At 40.5% G+C, this 23632-nt stretch overlaps 2 protein-coding genes across 3 annotated transcripts in view; one reads left to right on the top strand and one right to left on the bottom strand.

Moving 5' to 3' along the window:
- Nckx30C (solute carrier family 24 member Nckx30C) overlaps positions 1 to 23632 on the bottom strand; it is an 849440-nt gene that overhangs the window by 821539 nt on the left and 4269 nt on the right. The gene's annotated exons all lie outside the window — the stretch shown is intronic.
- zf30C (zinc finger protein 30C) lies at positions 15556 to 23381 on the top strand. Of its 2 annotated transcripts, XM_067764413.1 has the most exons (8): positions 15556 to 15693; positions 15825 to 16020; positions 16085 to 16770; positions 16826 to 17033; positions 19156 to 19955; positions 20762 to 21305; positions 21902 to 22383; positions 22452 to 23381. In XM_067764413.1, exons 3-8 carry the CDS (start codon positions 16141 to 16143, stop codon positions 22923 to 22925), a joined length of 3138 nt encoding a protein of 1045 aa, XP_067620514.1. In that variant the 5' UTR covers positions 15556 to 15693; positions 15825 to 16020; positions 16085 to 16140; the 3' UTR covers positions 22926 to 23381. The 2 variants fall into 2 exon arrangements, with proteins under 2 accessions (XP_067620514.1, XP_067620513.1); XM_067764412.1 differs by having other exon boundaries at positions 15562 to 16020.

Consider the following 23632-nt stretch of genomic DNA (forward strand, 5'->3'; position numbering starts at 1 on the left):
AAGCTAGCCCAACCTTTCCAGCCCAATCAAAAAACGAGACCGTACTAAATTGCACAACATTTATTACTAATTTAGTACCGATTAATTAAATGTATTACCCTTGTATTTTAAAAAATATCGAGGGTTGGGCTAGCTTAAATTTAAGCCAGCCCAACCCATATGCACAATCAAAAAACGAGACCGTACTAAATTGCACAACATTTATTACTAATTTAGTACCGATTAATTAAATGTATTACCCTTGTATTTTAAAAAATATCGAGGGTTGGGCTAGCTTAAATTTAAGCCAGCCCAACCCATATGCACAATCAAAAAACGAGACCGTACTAAACTGCTCAACATTTATTACTAATTTAGTACCGGTTAATTAAATTGATTACCCTTGTATTTTAAAAAATATCGAGGGTTGGGCTAGCTTAAATTTAAGCCAACCCCACCCATATGCACAATCAAAAAACGAGACCGTACTAAACTGCAAAACATTTATTACTAATTTAGTACCGGTTAATTAAATGTATTACCCTTGTATTTTAAAAAATATCGAGGGTTGGGCTAGCTTAAATTTAAGCCAGCCGAACCCATATGCACAATCAAAAAACGAGACCGTACTAAATTGGACAATATTTATTACTAATTTAGTACCGGTTAACTAAATTTATTACCCTTGTATTTTAAAAAATATCGAGGGTTGGGCTAGCTTAAATTTAAGCCAACCCAACCCATATGCACAATCAAAAAACGAGACCGTACTAAACTGCAAAACATTTATTACTAATTTAGTACCGGTTAATTAAATTTATTACCCTTGTATTTTAAAAAATATCGAGGGTTGGGCTAGCTTAAATTTAAGCCAACCCAACCCATATGCACAATCAAAAAACGAGACCGTACTAAACTGCAAAACATTTATTACTAATTTAGTACCGGTTAATGAAATTTATTACTCTTTTATTTTAAAAAATATCGAGGGTTGGGCTAGCAAAACATTTATTACTAATTTAGTACCGGTTAATGAAATTTATTACTCTTTTATTTTAAAAAATATCGAAGGTTGGGCTAGCTTAAGTTTAAGCCAGCCCAACCCATATGCACAATCAAAAAACGAGACCGTACTAAATTGCACAACATTTATTACTAATTTAGTACCGGTTAATGAAATTTATTACAAGCCAACCCAACCCATATGCACAATCAAAAAACGAGGCCGTACTAAACTGCAAAACATTTATTACTAATTTAGTACCGGTTAATTAAATTTATTACCCTTGTATTTTAAAAAATATCGAGGATTGGGCTAGCTTAAGTTTAAGCCAGCCCAACCCATATGCACAATCAAAAAACGAGACCGTACTAAACTGCAAAACATTTATTACTAATTTAGTACCGGTTAATGAAATTTATTACTCTTTTATTTTAAAAAATATCGAGGGTTGGGCTAGCTTAATTTTAAGCCAACCCAACCCATATGCACAATCAAAAAACGAGACCGTACTAAACTGCAAAACATTGATTACTAATTTAGTACCGGTTAATGAAATTTATTACTCTTTTATTTTAAAAAATATCAAGGGTTGGGCTAGCTTAATCTTAAGACAACCCATCCCATATGCACAATCAAAAAACGAGACCGTACTAAATTGGACAATATTTATTACTAATTTAGTACCGGTTAACTAAATTTATTACCCTTGTATTTTAAAAAATATCGAGGGTTGGGCTAGCTTAATTTTAAGCCAACCCAACCCATATGCACAATCAAAAAACGAGACCGTACTAAATTGCAAAACATTTATTACTAATTTAGTACCGGTTAATGAAATTTATTACAAGCCAACCCAACCCATATGTATAATCAAAAAACGAGGCCGTACTAAACTGCAAAACATTTATTACTAATTTAGTACCGGTTAATTAAATTTATTACCCTTGTATTTTAAAAAATATCGAGGGTTGGGCTAGCATATGCACAATCAAAAAACGAGACCGTACTAAACTGCTCAACATTTATTACTAATTTAGTACCGGTTAATTAAATTTATTACCCTTGTATTTTAAAAAATATCGAGGGTTGGGCTAGCTTAAGTTTAAGCCAGCCCAACCCATATGCACAATCAAAAAACGAGACCGTACTAAACTGCTCAACATTTATTACTAATTTAGTACCGGTTAATTAAATTTATTACCCTTGTATTTTAAAAAATATCGAGGGTTGGGCTAGCTTAAATTTAAACCAACCCAACTCTCGATATTTTTTAAAATACAAGGGTAATAAATTTAATTAACCGGTACTAAATTAGTAATAAATGTTTTGCAGTTTAGTACGGTCTCGCTTTTTGATTGTGCATATGGGTTGGGTTGGCTTAAACTTAAGCTAGCCCAACCCTCGATATTTTTTAAAATACAAGGGTAATAAATTTAATTAACCGGTACTAAATTAGTAATAAATGTTTTGCAGTTTAGTACGGTCTCGTTTTTTGATTGTGCATATGGGTTGGGTTGGCTTAAAATTAAGCTAGCCCAACCCTCGATATTTTTTAAAATACAAGGGTAATAAATTTAATTAACCGGTACTAAATTAGTAATAAATGTTTTGCAGTTTAGTACGGTCTCGCTTTTTGATTGTGCATATGGGTTGGGTTGGCTTAAACTTAAGCTAGCCCAACCCTCGATATTTTTTAAAATACAAGGGTAATAAATTTAATTAACCGGTACTAAATTAGTAATAAATGTTTTGCAGTTTAGTACGGTCTCGTTTTTTGATTGTCCATATGGGTTGGGCTGGCTTAAATTTAAGCTAGCCCAACCCTCGATATTTTTCAAAATACAAGGGTAATCAATTTAATTAATAGGTACTAAATTAGTAATAAATGTTTTGCAGTGTAGTACGGTCTCGTTTTTTGATTGTGCATATGGGTTGGGCTGGCTTAAACTTAAGCTAGCCCAACCCTCGATATTTTTTAAAATACAAGGGTAATCAATTTAATTAACCGGTACTAAATTAGTAATAAATGTTTTGCAGTTTAGTACGGTCCCGTTTTTTGATTGTGCATATGGGTTGGGTTGGCTTAAACTTAAGCTAGCCCAACCCTCGATATTTTTTAAAATACAAGGGTAATAAATTTAATTAACCGGTACTAAATTAGTAATAAATGTTGAGCAGTTTAGTACGGTCTCGTTTTTTGATTGTGCATATGGGTTGGGCTGGCTTAAACTTAAGCTAGCCCAACCCTCGATATTTTTTAAAATACAAGGGTAATCAATTTAATTGATCGGTACTAAATTAGTAATAAATGTTGTGCAATTTCGTACGGTCTCGTTTTTTGATTGTGCATATGGGTTGGGCTGGCTTAAACTTAAGCTAGCCCAACCCTCGATATTTTTTAAAATACAAGGGTAATAAATTTAATTAAGCGGTGCTAAATTAGTAATAAATGTTTTGCAGTTTAGTACGGTCTCGTTTTTTGATTGTGCATATGGGTTGGGCTGGCTTAAACTTAAGCTAGCCCAACCCTCGATATTTTTTAAAATACAAGGGTAATCAATTTAATTAACCGGTACTAAATTAGTAATAAATGTTTTGCAGTTTAGTACGGTCCCGTTTTTTGATTGTGCATATGGGTTGGGCTGGCTTAAACTTAAGCTAGCCCAACCCTCGATATTTTTTAAAATACAAGGGTAATAAATTTAATTAATCGGTACTAAATTAGTAATAAATGTTGTGCAATTTAGTACGGTCTCGTTTTTTGATTGGGCTGAAAAGGTTGGGCTAGCTTAAGAGACCTGCTTTTCGGGAGCTGAGCATTGAACTCGAATCTTCAACATTCATATCAGTGCAAAGGCAGATGCATTTAGCTACTCAGTCATATGAATGTGCCGTTGCTCGCTGTACAATTCGTCTCTAAGAATTGCCTTTTAGTTTTTATTCCTTTTTTCTTCATTTAGGCACATACACTCTGTATGTAGTTTATTCCTAATGGTTTTATTTAAATCTGTCAATCACACATCGTCCTAAAGTCATATCTACATAGAACGATTTGCCAAGAGCATCGACTTCGACAGATAAGCGCACCATATGTTAAAAAGTTCTTAACTTTTTGCTTCGCACTTTTACAATATAATTTCCCTACTTCCCTTATACGTCTTACTTCCCTACAAAGCTTAAACGGCTATGTCAAATGAAGCTGAGCAACTGCAGCAACTTCTTCAGGGCCGCCAAGAGACTATTCCGAGCCCTTGAAAACCATATATCGGCACACCACCATGCGATTTTTTTCATCTGAAGATAATAACTGAAGCAAGAAAACTTAACCAAAGAGGTACGATATTTTATAAGAGCCAATTGCCCTTACCAACGAGTGCTAACTAGAACAGATGGCGCTCTATAAGCCTCTCACCATAAAAAAAAATACTTGGCGCGATTTACCTCCAAGGAGATTTAAGCTGAGCTTTTTTTCTAATTTTTCCCACAAATCCCTTTTTAATTTTTCCCACAAATTGGCGGAACGGAACCTGCATGTTTTATGCCGACACTCTTGGCAAAACCGTACAAGCTCGCGGCGGGTGACATGCATATGTACAAAGAAATAAAAATTCAATGTACATTGTTTTTGTAATTTGATAGACTAATGTTAAAATTGTACTGGCGCCAGAGCGAATTCCTGTGGTGCATCATATTTTTGTAAAAGCCTACGGCGGACGGTGAGAAATGAAAGTGGTAATACTTACTTACTTACTTACTTAATTGGCGCTTAACCGTCTAAACGGTTATGGCCTTCCAACAAGGCGCGCCAGTCGCTCCTTCGCTCCGCCAACCGGCGCCAATTGGTCACACCAAGGGAGTTTAAATCGTTTTCCACCTGGTCCTTCCAACGGAGTGGGGGCCGCCCTCTACCTCTGCTTCCATAGGCGGGTTCCGATAGAAACACTTTCTTGGCCGGAGCATCATCTTTCATTCGCATAACATGGCCTAGCCAGCGCAGCCGCTGCGTTTTAATTCGCTGGACTATGTTGATGTCTGCGTATAGCTAGTACAGCTCATCATTAAATCTTCTTCGGTACTCGCCATCGCCAACGCGTAGAGGTCCATAAATCTTTCGAAGAACTTTTCTCTCGAACACTCCCAAAGCCGCTTCATCTGCTATTGTCATGGTCCATGCTTCTGCCCCATATAGCAGGACGGATACGATAAGTGACTTGTAGAGTATGATTTTCGTTCGCCGAGAGAGGACTTTCCTTTTCAATTGCCTACCTAGTCCAAAGTAGCATTTATTGGCAAAATTGATTCTTCGCTGGATTTCAGTGCTGATGTTGTTGCTAGTGTTGATGCTGGTTCCCAAATAAACGAAGTCTTGTACTATTTCGAAATTATGGCTGCCAACAGTAGCGTGGTTGCCAAGGCGCGTATGCGCTGACTCTTTGCTGGATGACAGCAGGTACTTCGTTTTGTCCTCATTCACCATCAAACCCATCTTTACCGCGTCTTTTTCCAGTTTGGAGTAAGCAGAACTAACAGCGCGGGTGTTTAGGCCGATGATATCAATGTCATCAGCATATGCCAGTAATTGCACGCTTTTATAGTATATTGTTCCAGTGCGGGTAAGTTCTGCAGCTAGTATAATTTTCTCCAGCATCAAATTAAAGAAATCGCACGATAGGGGGTCACCCTGTCTGAAACCTCGTTCAGTTTTGAACGGCTCGGAGAGGTCCTTCCCAATTCTGACTGAGCTGATAGTGTTGCTCAACGTCATTTTGCACAGCCGTATAAGTTTTGCGGGGAAACCAAATTCAGACATAGCGGCATATAGGCAGCTCCTTTTCGTGCTGTCGAAGGCGGCTTTAAAGTCGACGAAGAGGTGATGTGTGTCGATTCTCTTTTCACGGGGTTTTTCCAAGATTTGGCGCATTGTGAAAATCTGTTCGATGGTAGATTTACCAGGTGTGAAGCCGCACTGATAAGGTCCAATCAGCCGGTTCACGGTGGGCTTCAATCTTTCGCACAATACACTTGAAAGGACCTTATATGCGATATTAAGAAGACTGATTCCACGATAGTTGGTGCATTTTGCAGTATACCCCTTCTTGTGGAGTGGGCAAAGAACACTTAGATTCCAACCGTCGGGCATGCACTCGTCCGCCCATATTTTGCTAAGAAGCTGCTGCATGCGCCTTACCAACTCCTCGCCGCCGTACTTGAATAGCTCCGCAGGCAATCCATCAGCGCCCACGGCCTTGTTGTTTTTCAATCTGGTTATTGCTATTCTAACTTCGTCATAATCGGGCGGGGGGACATATATTCTCCATCATCATCGATTGCGGGATCGGGTTCTTCATCTCTGCGCGGTGAATTGCTGCCTCCATTTAGGAGAGCAGAGAATTATTCCCTCCATAATCTAAGCACTCTCTGGACATCAGTTGCAAGGTCGCCGTTTTCATTCCTACAGGAGTTTGCCCCGGTCTTAAAACCTTCCGTCTGTCGCCGTATTTTTTGGTAGAATTTTCGGGCGTTATTCCTGGTGGCTAGCAGCTCAAGCTCCTCACACTCACGCCTTTCTGCTTCTGCTTTTTTCTTCCTGAAAAGGCGTCTCGCTTCCCTTTTCAACTCACGATAGCGTTCACACACTCCTCTTGTCGCGCTCGCTTTTAACGTAGCCCTGTAGGCAGCGTCTTTTCTTTCGGTTGCAACGCGGCATTCTTCATCGTACCAGTTGTTTTTTCGTGGCCGCCGGTAACCAATTTTTTCCTCGGCGGTAGTACGAAGTGCTTTGGAGATATGCTCCCACTGCTCCTGTATTCCTTCAGGATGAGTTGTGCTCTCAGAGAGCAGGTGTGAGAGTCGAGTTGCGAAATCATAGGCAGTCTGCTGTGATTGAAGCTTTTCGACGTCTAGCTTTCCTTGTTTTTTGTTCCTTGGTTTTAGCCGCGTTGAGGCGGGTGCGTATTTTGGCTGCAACGAGATAATGGTCCGAGTCGATGCTAGGTCCTCGGATCGTGCGCACATCTAAAACACTGAAGGCATGCCGTCCGTCTATCACAACGTGATCGATCTGATTGCGAATATTTCGATCAGGAGACAGCCATGTAGCTTGATGTATCTTTTTATGCATGAACTTCGTGCTGGATATGACCATGTTTCGAGCACCGGCAAAGTCAATCAGCCTCAGTCCGTTAGGAGAAGTTTCTTTGTGTAGGCTGAACTTTCCGACTGTAGGGCCAAAAACACCTTCTTTGCCCACCCTGTAACATCCGTAAGTAAACCAAGGAATTGCACATCACAGGGTTTTCTGTTACGGATCGGTTCATTCTACCAGATGCAAATATCAGAATAGCAAAAATTTCCTGGGTTAATGGCTTTATCTAGCACGTCGGAAATTCACGGAAAAACTGGTAGACCAACATTTCACGAAAAACACTTGTAGCGCACTCAGGCCCAGTTTTCGATGCGAGTTAATGCTAAAGTTAAGCTAAGTAACGCATTATTACAACATTGGATGTGAAACTTAAGAGTATTCGAAGCCAAGTCTTGCCAGGTCATGTATGGATGTTTCCGCGCTGGCCGTGGTTGGGTAAGGTTAGGTTAAACTGGCTGGTTCATGAGGACCTCTCATAGACTGCATACCTCTGTAGTGTTACTAGAAGGAGAAGAACTTGCGCTCTTTCGGTATTTATAATTGGCGTGAGTCATCGTAAAAAACGGATGTTTGGCGTGCTGTGTTGAACTTGGCCTAGAATATCGTTATCTTTCCCAGAAGTCGCTGACGCTCACAAAAGTTCGATATTATGTATATTTCGCAAACGTCCGTTCAGTGAATGTCAAGGGCGACGTGAGTAACTCTGACACAACTGCGATTTGAATATTACAGTAGGTTAAACAGCTACCTATTGAAGTGAACCGCGGCTGGAAACCACTGCTTTCCATCATATGAAGTCATTTCATATGCAAATCATATAGACAACTCTCGATCGCCTCACCGTTGAATCCAGGAAGTGAGTGCTGCTTGACTGTCCGACTATATAAAGGACGAATTTTTTTTTGGATGACGCAATATATAGCCTATACAGGCCAACGGGGTCCGGATACACTGTAGCAGACTCTTATTCAGATTGGACTCTGATGTAGGCAGTATAGAACTGTCAAAATATTTTAGCACAGTCAAAACGTACACTGAACTCATCAGAGTGGGGCGCGCTTGTGCTTCTGCATCCGTGAATGGGTTTCAATAAGAATACCTTTTTGGCCGGAGCACTATCTTTGATAACAAAGTCTGGCCAGCGCCCTTTGTCACCTCTTCTTAGTTGTGGTAATGGTCTAGAACAGGGGTCGAATGCTATTACGCTTCCAAAAATATTGGGAGGTGTCAAACAACGCGTCTTTGTCCCCAGTGGGTTAGGGGGCTTAGAATATAGCCGCGGCAGGTATGCCTGTCGTAACAGGCGACTAAAATACCAAATTGATTCAAGGTGTTGTGTAGCGCAACCCTTTCAAGAGGTTGCCAGCGCAATATATAGCTTCTCCAACCAAATTGTCAACCTCACCTACCCGTGGCGAATCCTGTTTCTTTGACAACCGAGGCTCTGGCGACCCCAAGTTCTTTATGGATCTAGCAGGTGGGAGGGCGGCATAGCCTAGAAGGTTTCATGTGGTTGTTGTTGTTGTTGTTGTAGCGATAAGGAAACTCCCCGAAGGTCTTGGGGAGTGTTATCGATGTTGATGGTCCTTTGCCGGATGCAGATCCTGTACGTTCCGGTACCAAGGCCGACCATCTCGGGAACGATTCGGTATGACCACATACGACCTTCGAGACCATCCCGCCATACCACCCCCTAGATTCATGAGCAGTTCGGGGTCGCTAGAGCCTCGGCTGTTAATGAAACAGGATTCGCCACGGATAGGTGAGGTTGACAATAGGATTGGAGAAGCTATATTTTGTGCTAGCAGTACCTTGAAAAGGTTGCGCTACACAACCCCTTGAATCTACCGCGGGAATATTCTAATCCCCTAACCCGCTGGGGGAGTTTCATGTGGCCATACCAAATAGTTCCCGAGATGGTCGGGCTAGTACCTTAATGGTGCTTGTTGCCGGAACGTACCGGATCTGCATCCGGAAAAGGACCATCAACATCGATAACGCTTCCCAAGGCGTTCGGGGAGTCTCCTTATCGCTACAACAACAACGCGTCTTTATATCAGTATATCAGAAAATAAAAACCGCTTCCCAAGGCCGTCGGTTCTATGTACCGGAGCGACTCGGGATTTTTCCCGACCAAGGACTGCCATTTCAGTGTAACCCCATTTAATTTGTTGCGTCCTTCCCACAAATTGTCATCCTCCCAGCAGCTCCTTGCAGCGGGACTGCTCCGTATTCTCTTGCTCCGGGAAGGTATCGAACCCAATCCGGGTCCGTCTCCTGACCCCGGTCCTGAGAAATGGTTTTGCTGCATCTGTCGGAAAAGAATCTTTTTAGGACGGTCATACTCTTGTCAGTGTATCTCGTGTAAGGGACGGTTGCATCGGACAGGTTGTTCTGGGGTAGACCCCAAAACCAGACGCCAACGTAACTCCTATAAATCTTTTGTGGCTCCTTGCTGTTCACGCCCTAGGACGTCCCGTAGTCTGCACCTTATCGCCCCACAATACCTTCCAGCAGCCCCGCTGCTCAGCAAGCCACAACAAGTACCCCCTGTTGCTCGCGCCCACGGCGCCACCAACTCACACTGCTGCTCCCACTCATACCTACAATCTCCGTAGTAGAGTCGGGAGCAATGCCGAGCATCAGCCCCTGCCCCGTCTTCTTCCCCCCTCTTTTCCGGCAGCAATTGTGTAGGTCAGGGAAACAGACTCTTAGACCCTACCTCCCTTTGCACCGTTTGCCAGCACAGAATATATACGTGTGCGACATCCGCCCAATGCAGCTCCTGCCATGGTGCCACGGTGCCACTTTCCTAGATGTTCTGGTCTCCGCGACGGCAACCCTCCGACGGTTTTCATTGCGCCATGTTGCCAGGCCGCATACCCCAATCTACCGGGTACCCCAATGCTTGCCCAAGGACGCCCAGTCCCAGGGCCACAACAGCAGTTGCGTCCTGGCCTTCCTCAACCCAGGCGTAGTCACCCGTCACTTACTCCCAGAGTGGCGACGTCTCCCCCTATGCACTTCAGAATTCTGCAGATGAACTGTAATGGATTAACTGGGAAGATCACGGAGATAGTCGACTTCATGAAGCGGCACAACATCCGCATTGCTGCGATTCAAGAAACTAAACTCACAGCAAGATCTGCATTGCAGACCTGTTCTGGGTATAATGTCCACAGAAAAGATCGCGAGAGCGGAAATGGAGGCGGCCTCGCGTTTATCATACACCACGCTGTGCAATATCATATATTTGATCCCGACATCGACCGCAGGGACAGTGTCTTAGAACGTCAAGGATTATCTGTCCGGTCGGGCGATGCAAATCTAGAAATCATCAACATCTACATCCCTCCTGTCACCTGTTGCCCCAGTGGATACCGCCCTGATATCAGCGGCGTACTCATTGGAAACAATCGCATTATCTTAGGCGATTTCAATGCCCATCACGGTCTATGGCATTCAAACTTGCGGGTGGACAGCAGGGGTGAGATGTTAGCGGATCAAATAGAAGAAACGACGTTCTGCACAATAAACGCAGACGCCCCCACAGGTATGGTAGGAAGCTGTCACAGTTCGCCGGATATTTCAATCGTGAGCGCAGAACTCGTAAACTGCGTCAACTGGCAGCCGATGGTAACATTGGCATCCGACCACCTGCCTATACTTATTTCGCTCGAGCATTCCGCCGACTTCATCGTCGCAGAAAAACACGCTTTCATTAACTTTAAAAAAGGAAAGTGGGACGAATACAAATCCTTTACAGACAACCGCTTTGCTGCCCTCCCTATCCGAACTGATGCACGCCAAGGGGAACGTGCTTTCCGCAAGGTCATTGAATCCGCCTCGGCTCGTTTCATTCCCGCCGGTAGAATTCCCGAAATTCGGCCCCACTTCCCGGCAGAGGCCGCAAGTTTAGCGAGAGAACGTGACCTTATAAGACAGCTCGATCCCGGCGACCCCCCAATAAGGGATATAAACCAACGCATCAGATTGCTTGTGGATGAACACAAGCGGGCGAAATGGGAGGAGCACCTAAGCGGTTGTAACCTCTCTGCCGGTGTAGGTAAACTTTGGTCCACTGTAAAGTCCCTATCGAATCCGTATAGGCACAATGACAAAGTTTCCATCGCCTTTGGCGACAAAGTGCTGTCGGATGCGAAAAAATGCGCGAGCGCTTTCTGCCGAAAATACATAATGCATTCTACGGTCGACAAAAATAGACGGAGAGCCAACAGACACGCACGTAAACATAAGTTCAGCGCGTCACCAATTACCATCACCGCCAAAGAGGTTGAGGATGCCATCGGTCATGCTAAACCATCCAAAGCAGTGGGCACAGACGGCATAGCCATACCGATGCTTAAAAGCCTAGGGAAAGAGGGTTTCAAATATTTAGCACATGTCTTCAATCTGTCTCTTTCCACTTTTGCCATACCCGAAAAATGAAAAATGGCCAAGGTGGCCCCGCAACTAAAGCCTGGGAAACCAGCTAACATAGGAGAGACATATCGCCCGATATCTCTCCTATCGCCAGTAGCCAAGACGTTTGAAGCCATTTTGCTCCCCTACTTCAAAGCAAATTTGCAGCTAGCCTGTCATCAGCATGGCTTTAGAAAACTCCAAAGCACCACCACCGCGCTAAATGCCATTAGCACCCAGATAAACTGTGGTTTAAATCAGAAGCTCCACCATAGAACAGTACTCGTAGCGCTAGACCTATCAAAAGCTTTTGATACGGTCAACCATGGCACGTTACTGCAAGACTTGGAAGCGTCTACCCTTCCCCCATGTCTTAAAAGGTGGACCGCAAATTATCTGGGTGTTCGGCAGGCATCGGTTCAATTTAGAAACGAAACATCAACACCAAGAAGAATTAAACAAGGGGTGCCACAGGGTGGTGTTCTATCCCCACTTTTGTTTAATTTCTACATATCTAAGCTACCTTCACCACCGGAAGAAGTCACAATCGTTTCCTACGCCGATAACTGCAAAATAATGGCCACAGGCCCAGGTCCTCAGATCGATGAGCTATGCAATAGAATAAACGGCTCCCTCCCTGATCTCTCCAGTTTTTTCGCCTCGCGAAACCTGGCATTATCACCGACTAAATCTTCCGCGACCTTATTTAAAACATGGACGTCCCAAATGTCGACCATTTTGAACATCCACGTTGATGGCACTACGCTACCGACAGTCTTACACCCCAAAATCTCGGGTGTGACGTTTGGTCAGGATCTACATTTTGGTGAGCACGCAGCCGCAATTGTTCCGAGAATTCAGAGCCGTAACAAAATCCTCAAATCCCTTGCTGGCAGTACTTGGAGAAAAGATAAAGAAACGCTCATGACTACATACAAAGCAAATGGCCAGCCGTTGCGTGCTACGCGTGCCCTATATGGTCGCCAAGCCTAAAAACTACCACTGGAAGAAGCTACAGGCCTGCCAAAATACTGCGCTCAAAACCGCCACGGGCTGTCATCGTATGTCCCCAGAACAGGCGAGAATACTCCCCATCAGGGAGAGAAATGAGATGCTAACCAAACAGTTCCTGTTGAATACCCAGTAACCTGAGCATCCCAACAGACATCTCATTGATGAGCCAACACCGCCTAGGGACTTACGAAGTCATCTCCGTAAGCATTTTGAGGAAATACGGCACCTGAGAAATCAGCCGTATGAAGCAAAAAAACACAAGCAGGTCCTTGGTGAGCTCCACAAACAGGCGTCGGACCTTTATGCCGGGAATTGCCCGGTGAATCCAGTACTCAGGGAACAGTACCCAAAACTTGCGGAAGAGGAACGCATACTCCCTAGGGAAACGCGAGTCACTCTGGCTCAACTTCGTTCTGGATACTGTAACAGGTTAAACTCTTACATATCCAGAATCAACCCCGACATACAAAATGTATGCCCCGCTTGCAAAGTGTCCCCACATGACACCAACCATCTCTTTAATTGTAATGTGGAACCAACGCCTCTAACACCCCTTTCATTATTGTCCACCCCTGTCGAAACAGCAAGTTTCCTTGGACTCCCGTTAGAGGATATTGATGACAATTTGTGATCGGTCGCAGCTATTAGGTGGGGCGAAACATTGCTACAACAACTACAACAACAACAACAACAACAACAACAACAACAACAAAAACAACAGAAAATAAAAACTTTAACTCCTTGAAAAGATATTCACGAAAAACCGAAAAATTACCCCGGGTCCCTTCGGAACCGGGTATGGGATCCATATTTTTGCGCAAAACACCAGTAAAGAAAGACACGACCTCTGTTCTGTTTTTGTGTAAAAAAAAATTTACGTAATTTTTAATCACTCTAATGTGACGTTTTTTCCCATGTACTGGTTTTGCACGTATGTATAATGTGTAGTTGGCAACGCTATTACAGTCAGCGCTCTCCCAATTGGAAAAAGATCTCTCACTAGCACGATTGCCACACCATGTTTTCATTTGAGACCAAAATTCATCGAAAAAAAGGACCAAATCTCAGAAAAAAGAACCAAATTTTTGTTTTATATGATTGTGATACAAGCAATTCACAAAAGCGTCATACTCGCTGTTAAATATAAAAATTCAGGATTTTTCCATGGTTTACTATGCAAAATTTTAATAAACTTAGCGAATAGGAGACTTTATTCAAACCTCACAAACAAAAACATTACTTTTAGGTATTATATTTTCAAATTTCTAGAATAAGTCTATGCCTTCACTAACTATACGTTTTGAACGTAATTTTGCTGACAAAGCTCTTAGTTCCGGCATTATGTTGCTAATTGGAAAGAAATATATAGCGCAGTTAGGTTTTAGTAAGAAAAGGCTCAAAAATTTGCGTTTGGGTGTAGCCGAACTATGAGCACACTCAGTAAAACATAAATAATGCTTACTTTTTCCACTGAACATTTAAATTTCATACCAAAGCCTAGATTTAGTAAGTGTAATTTTTGAAAAGCTCCCATTTACTGAATCTAGGCCCATGCTCCAGATTAAAAATCAAACGTCTTAAAAGTTTCAACCGTGCAACAACGGGACCTGATTACATTTAAGTATGTTCTAGAAATTAGTTATTGAAATTTATGGGGTTCTGTACCTACGAGAATAAAACACAAAACACTTCTTTCGAAATTAAATCTTTTTAACATTTGCTTCAAAATCTGAATATAAAAGTAAATTTCTACAATCGCGATTCGTTATTCATTTATAAAGTTACCGCTTTGAAGAAGTATTGCTGCCTTACTTAAAGTTAAAATATTTCTTATGCCAAGCTACTTAGTTTTCAAGTATTCGGCGCGCCTTAACACCTCAATACTCCTGGAACACCACAATACTCCTGCAATTTTTACATAGGATTTTTTTGTTAAAAATTTTGTAAGTGTTACCAAACATAAAAGCAATTAGTTTCATTATTTTACTTAGTTTTCAATTCAAATTTTAACTCGACGGCCATCGTAATGGCTCCATCAGTGGGAAGCCCTGCCAAATTTCTTAGAGGCACACGTTCATTTGAGAACAATTTTCTTACACTATATACAAACACATACCAAATTGGCAATTTATACCATTTGGGAAATTTTTTACGCAATTTATCATATAATAAATTGTAATAATAAATGCCAGTTTAAAAAATATTGCGTAATAAATTGTTCCAAACTGGAAATGCAACCTTGTAAAGTAGGTTTATTGAGTAGATTTAAACGTCAGTTATGCATGGCTCAACTATATGGTTGACTCATTTCATCAGCTGATTTTATCTTTTTCATTTCACTGGAGTAGGGATTGTCAAAAGAAGATGGAAAACTCAAGATGAAACCAAAACATTGAACACATTTTCTTACAACACACAAAAATTTCAAAGTTTTATGTTTTCATTCCATTCCATTCGCCTAATACCAACACGCACATTTTGACAGTCTGAAGAAAGGTATGTTGTTGCTGTAGAGATGAGCCAACCAGCTATCAAATTACTATTGTGTAAGGTAAATTGAGTTGTATGAACACCACTCAATTTAAATCGAAATTACCTCAATTTATTTTTCTGTTTGAACATAGTATTAGCTCAACTAGCGAAAAAAATCTATCACGAAAAGTGTTTGATAACCGATTGAAATATCTGGATACTAAATGTCATTGGTCTGCTACATTTTATTGACTGAGCAATGTTTGTGGTAAGATTTCCATAGACATAAGTAAATTGAAAATTATATGTGGGTTAATGAAAGTGTGCCAAATGTTGTGGGCAGAGTTGTGAATTTTAACCTCAGTGAAAAATGAAGAAAAGTACCAAAATCGTGGCTACTGCCCAAAAAGGACCAAAATAGAAAAAAAGGAACCAGCGGACCAAATTTGAAGGGACCATTTTTGGTCCAAATGGACTAAAAGCGGCAACCGTGGTAACGAGTACACACAACGAAATTGACGTTAATAGTAGTCTGCCATCTTTGATTTCTCACATTTACTAAATGGACGTCGCAATTTTTTAAGTGTAGAAAATTGGATAAGTTGCAAATATTTTTTACCAAATTATACACAAAAATTTTAAAAGTGTAGAGTATTTGGTAAAATATGAACTTTTGAAAATTGTATATATTTTTTGCAGAGCGGAAGTTGTTTACATTTCTTTTGTGAATTTTTGTGGTCGCATACGCAAACAGGATAAATGAAATGCATGCTATTTTCTAAAATGCAGGTGATTCAGACATGATTGTTAAACCATCAGGCAGACGGCAAGTAACTGGATTTATTGGAAACTTGATTTATGAATGAACTACGCGTGGTAATACGCAACAATGAAAAGAGGAGGCATATGTAGACCGACATAGGAAACTGCCGCTAATGCCTAACCATTAAAATATTATTAAATTCACTTTTGGGCACAACGCTAAGTAAGTTTCGAGTAGCTGGATGATTTAGGTGCTCTTTTAATGAGATTAATTTATTTTTATATAGGCGCATATATTGAGTACAACTATATACACACCGTATAACGATTCCACCACAAAAACATGGCAGATACTGAAATAGCAACTGACAAACCTACAACAGAAACCACCACTTCATCCACTAAATCAGGAATGCTGGTACAACTAACCACAGATGGCGTACCAAAACTGCATTGTCCTGTTTGCAACAAAGCCATGGTGTCGCTAAACGGTTACGTAAAGCACGTAAAGAAACATGAACCGCCAGGTGGTTTCCTTTGTCACTACTGTGATGAACGCTTTTGTTCTGAGGAGGCACAAAAAAAGCATCGAGATGAGGTTCATACTATCATATCGTGTCGCCTCTGCCCAGGCGTTACCTTCACAAATGAAGAGGATTATCGTGAGCACATACGCGCTCTACACAATGGTGTAGATCGTCATATGTTGAAGTGTGATAAATGTGGTGCAGAATATAAAACGTTGATTCCTTTCAAACGACATATGGATACAGAATGTGGCAAAGTTAAGCCATACAAATGTGATGAATGTGAATTATCTTTTGTTACTAAATATAATTTGAGAGCACACAAGGAGCTGCATTCGGGTGAACGCAAATTTTGTTGCAGTTATTGTGGTAAAAATTTTAAACAAAAAGGGCGCTTAGTGGAACATGAACGTTCGCATACCGGCGAAAAACCGTATAAATGCGATGTAAGTATTGAAGTTTCATTAAGTTAAAAATAATTTGAGTTCCGATTGTTTTCAGGTTTGCGGCAAACGTTTCGCACATCGCGAGAGTATAGTTACACATTCCTCTATTCACACTGGCATTCGCTTAGTTGAATGTAAATGTTGCCTTACACGATTCTCATGTCATTCGAATTTGATAAAACATCGACGGTTACGTCCAGAAACATGTGGATTACCAGAATTCGATCCACCTAAGCAACGAATGCGTACACATCGTCCCAGAAGTAGGTGTCAAAATTGTGTTGTTTCTAACGCTTTGTACGGGAAGTGTCTTGAATTGAGTGAGGGACACATACAATTTTTAAGACTTCACAAGATTTAGCGCAAGAATATCTGTAGTACTTTACGTAGGTGGCTATACCAAGAGTAGGTAGAAGTTTCTCAAACTATTTTTAGAAGCCCAGAAAACTAGAAACCTTTCCCTTTTACATTCTATGTGTAGCAATGAGTAGCCCGTGCTGAAACTGATCCCACACAGTATATATGGTTTTCACGTAAGCCGATATTATTCAGCTTTCACTTTCTTTTGATCGAGCACAATGCAAACTAGTAGCTACCATCCAAATTGGCCAGCGGTTTCGAGGAGGGGGAGCGCCTTATGTACCTCAGCTCTCGCTGGCAGGATTTGTGTGCTACGCGGCCCCGATATATTCGCCGAGATTAAAAGAAATACGCTGGAGGAAACCGTGCTCAGAACGGCTGCGGGTGTCTACTTATGTCTAAAGAACATCATATATACAGTTGGGCGGGAATACTCCCCGTAAAGGAGAGAAACGAAATGCTTGACAAAGATTCGGTTAAATAATCGGGAATCGGGCATTCTAATAGACATCTGATTGAAGAGACCTCGTTTACCACAGACATAAGAAGTCATATCCACAAGCACTATAAAAAAACCGGCAGGCAGAAATCAGCCGTTTGAATCAAACGAACATAAATGTGGTTTATTCTTAAAAAACTATACGATACCCCAATACATGAAATGCTTGAAGGCTTAAACTGGTCAAGTGTAAAACAACTCATTGTATACTACTCTCTACAATTTTACACATTTCATGAAAATATCAATCAGTTCAAGAAATATCAATTGCCAGTTTCTTTGAAACAACAAAAAGCATAACTTTAAAAAAGTATGTACTGTGCAAAGACTAAAATATGCAAGGAAGGCAATTGGGATAAGTTTATAACAACTAAGACATGACGTGGCTGAATGCGTTTGTAACACTTCAATCATCATAGGAGTGCGGGTTCGAGTCCCACTCGAGAGAGAAAAGGCTTTACAAGGTGTAATCGAAACAGCTGTCGCCTTTTCCGTCCTGATGTCACGTTGTTTAAAATTTTCCCAATAAAGAATCGGCAAAGTCATACTCCAATATATGCACCTTTCTCGTTGTCAAATACCCAGATCTCGCAGTGGAGGAAAGCAGACTTCCTAGGGAGATGCGCGTGTAATGTGTCTCCAGATCACCCCCATCACAATTGCATTTGCCTCTAACCCTTATGTCGCTTTGTTCCAACTCTGTTCAAACTGCAAGGTTCCGTGGAGTTCCGTAAGAGGATGTCATTGACAATTTATGAGGGATCGCACCTATTAGATGGGGCGAAGCACTGCTATAAAAAGGCGGATACGCTTAAAAATTACGACTTCCAAGTAGGCCTGAGTTTCACCTATTTGGATAGGTACTTCGCTGGCGGGTGACAGTTTCCCATTGCAAGGAAATGCAGTTGTATTGCCGCATAGGAGTAATTGAACGGTTCTTTTCTAGGCCATCCCGTCCATAATGGGGTTGTTGTTGTTGTTGTTGTAGCGATTAGGTTACTCCCCGAAGGCTTTGGGGAGTGTTATCGATGTGATGGTCCTTTTTGGATACAGATCCGATACGCTCCGGTAACAGCACCATTAAGGTGCTGGCCCGACCATCTCGGGAACGATTTATATGGCCACATTAAACCTTCAGGCCATCCCTCCCTCCCCACCCCAAGTTCCCTGAGGAGCTTGGGGTCGCCAGAGCCTCGTCTGTTAGTGAAACGGGATTCGCCGCTCGAAGGTGAGGTTGAAAATTGGGTTGGAGAAGCTATATATTGCGCTACACAACCCCTTGAATCCATAATGGGGTCGTCATAGTCCGCCTGCTAAATATGTGTATGATACATTCATATTAGTGGCAGCATTCCCCTCATGTAGGTGAGGTTGACAATTGGGTTGCAGAAGCTCTGAAGCTATAAAGCTGTGTATTGCGCTTATCAACCACTTGAATCCCAAGAGGAGGGTCTCCAATCTTTGTGCCAGTCTCTAATGTAACCTAACCTTAACGCGCTAATTTATTATTCTGTCCTTTTCCCCAGTACCGCCTACGCTAAATCCTACTTCGGAAATTAAGATAAGCAATTCCAATCGTGTTCTGAAACCGAATCTTAAAGAACAAGAACGAAAAGCTGTAATAAAAGAGATCAAACCTAAACCAACTAAAGCTGCAACACGTAAAAAAACTGGTGGAAAGCCCAAAGCCAGTAAAAGTGCACGCAAACGAAAAGTATCTACAACAGAAACGGAAGAGGATGAAGACGACATTACATCAGATAATTGGAATGATGGTGAAGATCTGAAAGAGTGTGCGGATGAACTTGATGATTCCGAAGCAGATGCAGTCGAAACAGTAACCACAAATGAACCCGAAGAAGCAGTTGGAACAACACAACCGCAAACTCTTAAAAATAGTTTGAGTAGTATCGCAAAAATGGAAAAAGATACTTTTACCAACTCTGAAGAGGAAGATCATCCGGAATTGGATCCTGCCGAAAGTGACAGCAGCGAAGATGAACATAAGGAAGATGTGAAAATAACAATAGAAAAAATAAAAGGTGATGATGACTATGGCGAAGAAAAGGAAATTAACGATTCTCGTCAATTCGTCGATACAGAGTTAGACGTAAAATCAGAAGAAGTAGATAAGGATAATCTTAATGAACGTTTGTTGAATGATGATTACGATGGTGATGATGAACATAAAGTCAAAAGCAAGTCGCGTGTTATAAAAGCAGAGCAAGCAGCTGGTTTGCATCAGACCGAAATGATAATGTTGAAAAATGAAAATTATGTAAATGATGGCTACATTGATGAAGAAGATTGTTTAGAAGTTGATGATGTAAGTTTTCTCCAAAAAAATCTTATTTTCGTATTAAGCAAACCAAATCTTTAAGCAAAAGTTTAGAAAGCAAGTGGGAAAAGTGGTTGCTCACAACCAAGGTCGCTAGAGGGCTAAATTGCACTAGAGATTTATTCGCTCTCTCTCAACCAAAATCTTTACATATATGGATTTAGTGCATGTATGTTATATACACAGAATACTTCCAAAGGGACATATTTGTCTCCTTTTAACATTATATCGACTTTTTTTACCTTGAATAGGGCTTTCCTTTGAGAAGAGTCCCAGTAAAGTTTCTTAAAGGATGCCTTCTAAATATATTTTATACCATTTTTTATGAGAGGCTCAAAACTATCGTGAAAAAGCTAGGGGCATGGAGTGATGAACCACAAGGAGGTATACCGCTCCCTATCATGATATCTTTTTAGCCATTAGTTCGCGAGTAAAGACTTACCATGACAATGTATATGCGACAACTTTCTTTCCATCAGGATAGTATGCGATTTCGGCCACATTTCAAAGTTTTATGAGGATATAAAAAAGCCATTCGACCTAATATTGCAAAAAACATTTGGAGATTTTATATTTATTCAAAAGCCACTGCCTCAAATAAAACATAAATACGAATTAGGATACAAACAAAAAAAAACTATGTATGAATTAAAAAAACAAAAAAATAACAGGATTAGCCTGGTTTCATCGGGCCACTTGAGGGCAGTGCGCTGCACAACTTCCGAGAAAAAAAACTGGGAATCTTCCCCCTTATTTGATAGCCCCACTGTTATAACTATAATATTTATTTGCAGAAAACAATGCTTGATGCTTGTGAACGCTATCCCAAATTAAAGGGTAAATCAAGGATTAAAGGCAAACGCAGGCGGTCACTCAGAAAGATGGCAAAAGAAAATACTACAGAGGAACATATATCGTATTCTGCTCACAAACATTCTATAAAGGAGGAAAATACCACTGCTGCAGGTACGACGACGAAGAAAAAGAAGTGCGGCCGTAAACGCAAAGGAGAACTTAATGAAAACGGTGATCCAGCGCCTAGGACTAGAGTTAGACGTATGGCTAAAATTTCACAAAAGGAATTAAGAGAACGTTTGAAATTGTCACATCGTGACTCAGAAGAAGCTTGGCAATGTCCTCATTGTATAAAAATGTATCATATACGTAAACCATTTGAAAAACATTTGCGTGACGATCATAATAGGCCCGATGAAGAAATTAAGGCACTTTTTGAAAAAGAAGAGGCCGTCATCAAGGATGAGGAGGTTTTCAAGTGTCAAATATGCGGTAAAATATATTTAATGGAGAAGCGTTTGACTGATCACATTAAATTGCATGGTATGATTGTGATTATTTTTATGTATATACGGGTAATTGCATGTAAGTTCTAAACCCTTTTGCGTTAGAAAAATGTCCATAAGTTCTACTAGGAATTGAAGAGCGCTTTATCCCAGAATTTATACGTTCCGAATATTATTGAAAATGTTGTATCTGTATCCGGAGCTAAGATGGCACGTATGTCATTCTTTGACCAAAAACTGAACATTAAAATATTCCATTTTTAAGTTATCAGAACAAACCCTGAGATCATTGAAATTTGCATACGTTAAGTCAGGTTTAGGTCAATAAAGACCTCTCATAGTATTCTGAAATTTTCGACCATATGCTGAGATTAGGATATCCGCAGAGTGCTTTGAGAGCGAATTTTGCAATACATCATATTTTGCAGATTTGGCATTCATTTTAGAATTAAAAAATTGGAGGTTCAAATTATTTAAGGCAACTTCTAAAGCATGAAAACTGTGATTGATTTCCTGAAAAAACAATTTTAAAAAGGATCTTGGAAAAAACAACGCATTGGCATGGAATGGCCCGCATATACTACAATTAACTCAGTAAAAAGCTCGTTTCAATCATACATTCTCTCTACACAGGTCCAGATGGCAAATTAATACACAAGTGTTCCTGCTATTGTTCGATATATTTTGCCACTAAAGCAGAAGCAACTGCGCATGCGCGCAAAGAACATCACGATTTGTTATATTGTAATGTATGCGATAAATATATGACTGGGCATGATTCACTCAAAAATCATATGAGAAAACATGAGCGCGACAATGATAGTCTAGGGAGCTCAAAACGTAATTTGGTGTGTGACAAATGTGGCAAAAAGTTCGCTGGACGTACTTCACTAAACGATCATGTACGTTCCGATTGTGGACGTATGCCAATTTATCAATGCAATATATGTGGCAAGAATTTAACAACAGCAGGTATTCTGAAGACGCATTTATTATTACATAAAGACGATACGCCTTTTCAGTGTGCTGAATGTGGCAAAACATTTAAGGTGAAAGCGCAATATAAAACGCATATAAAAACGCGTCATACCGATTATAAACCATTCCAATGTCATGTGAGTACTTTAAAATATTTTTACCCAAACTTCACCGAAGACATCAAATTTTATTCACACAATTTTAGCTTTGTCCACGGGCATATCCCTATCGTGAATCTTTGCTAACTCACATGACCGTGCATACAGGCATCAAGCGTTTTCTCTGCAATGCTTGTGGCAAACGTTTTACTTGCGTATCAAATTTACAAGCTCATCGTAAAGTTAATGCAGATACATGCGGTCAACTGCCACTCAATGCTAAAGCAACACAATATATGGGTGTACAAAAGGGAAATTTGTTATTAGGCGCAAAACCAGAAGCTGGAGTTGATTACAAAGAAACGAATACTTTGTTAGCAAAAGAAGTCATCGACCGTGATCTTCCACAGGCACAAGAAATAAACTATCCTTCAGATCCTTCAGCGCCTCTGACCACTGTGCCATTAAATTGTCAAATTTCGGCGCCGTCATTATTGGGCGCAGAATTGTTAGATTGTGTTTTAGATGTCCAACCGGGGTCTGCGATTAGAAGAAGAAGATATATACTTGATGATATATAGAAAGTAAAATTATAGCCATTTTAAATACCAGCTAAGCGTAGTGTTTAGTTTATAAATTGCTCAGTATATTAAAATATATTTGGTATTATTTAATCCACACTTTCTGCCTAAATTAGATTTTCCAAATTTGAAAATGGTTACATTTGTTTTTTTTATATTTTTAGAGTTTCAGTAAATTTTCGAGTATGCAAGTGCAAATTAATCTCTAGAATGTTGGTGGCTTAAATTTTTATTTATGTGTTTCTGTTTTTAAATACAAAAAGCTCAGCCGTTTAAAAACTAATCCATTTTCAAATTTGTACTTATTAATTTTAGCGCAAGCGTATGTTTTTTATGTGAATGCTTTTAGTTATTGTTCTGAAAAGGAAATATATATATAGAAATACTCTTTATATATGAAAAAAAGTACGGAATCTAACTATATGCAAATAAAGAAGAGCTCTAATTTGAAACTAATTCTCAATTAATATCATTTTTAACATTGGGGCTAAAACTGCAACCTTTTAAGGGTTCTATCTGACTTTATCGCATGTGAAATCTGAAAAGACCGTAATGCAGCTGTAGCTTTACCGCAACCGATGAAATGTCCTACGATAAAAAGTAAACAATATTACTTTTTTTTTGTTGTGCAGTGGGGGATCAAAAACTCCGTAAGTCTACGATAGGTTTGGATCTGCTGTTGTCACCCCCAGCGGGTAAGGGGGTCA

The sequence above is a fragment of the Eurosta solidaginis genome, chromosome 2, assembly GCF_040869045.1.
Source record: "Eurosta solidaginis isolate ZX-2024a chromosome 2, ASM4086904v1, whole genome shotgun sequence".
Taxonomy (NCBI): Eukaryota; Metazoa; Arthropoda; class Insecta; order Diptera; family Tephritidae; genus Eurosta; species Eurosta solidaginis.

Bases quoted from the DNA above. Each gene is read 5' to 3' on its own strand.
- zf30C (XM_067764413.1), top strand. From the start codon at position 16,141: ATGGCAGATACTGAAATAGCAACTGACAAACCTACAACAGAAACCACC. The intron at 16,771-16,825 runs GTAAGTATTGAA...GATTGTTTTCAG, and splicing joins AAAAACCGTATAAATGCGAT to GTTTGCGGCAAACGTTTCGC. The intron at 19,956-20,761 runs GTAAGTTTTCTC...ATTTATTTGCAG, and splicing joins ATTGTTTAGAAGTTGATGAT to AAAACAATGCTTGATGCTTG.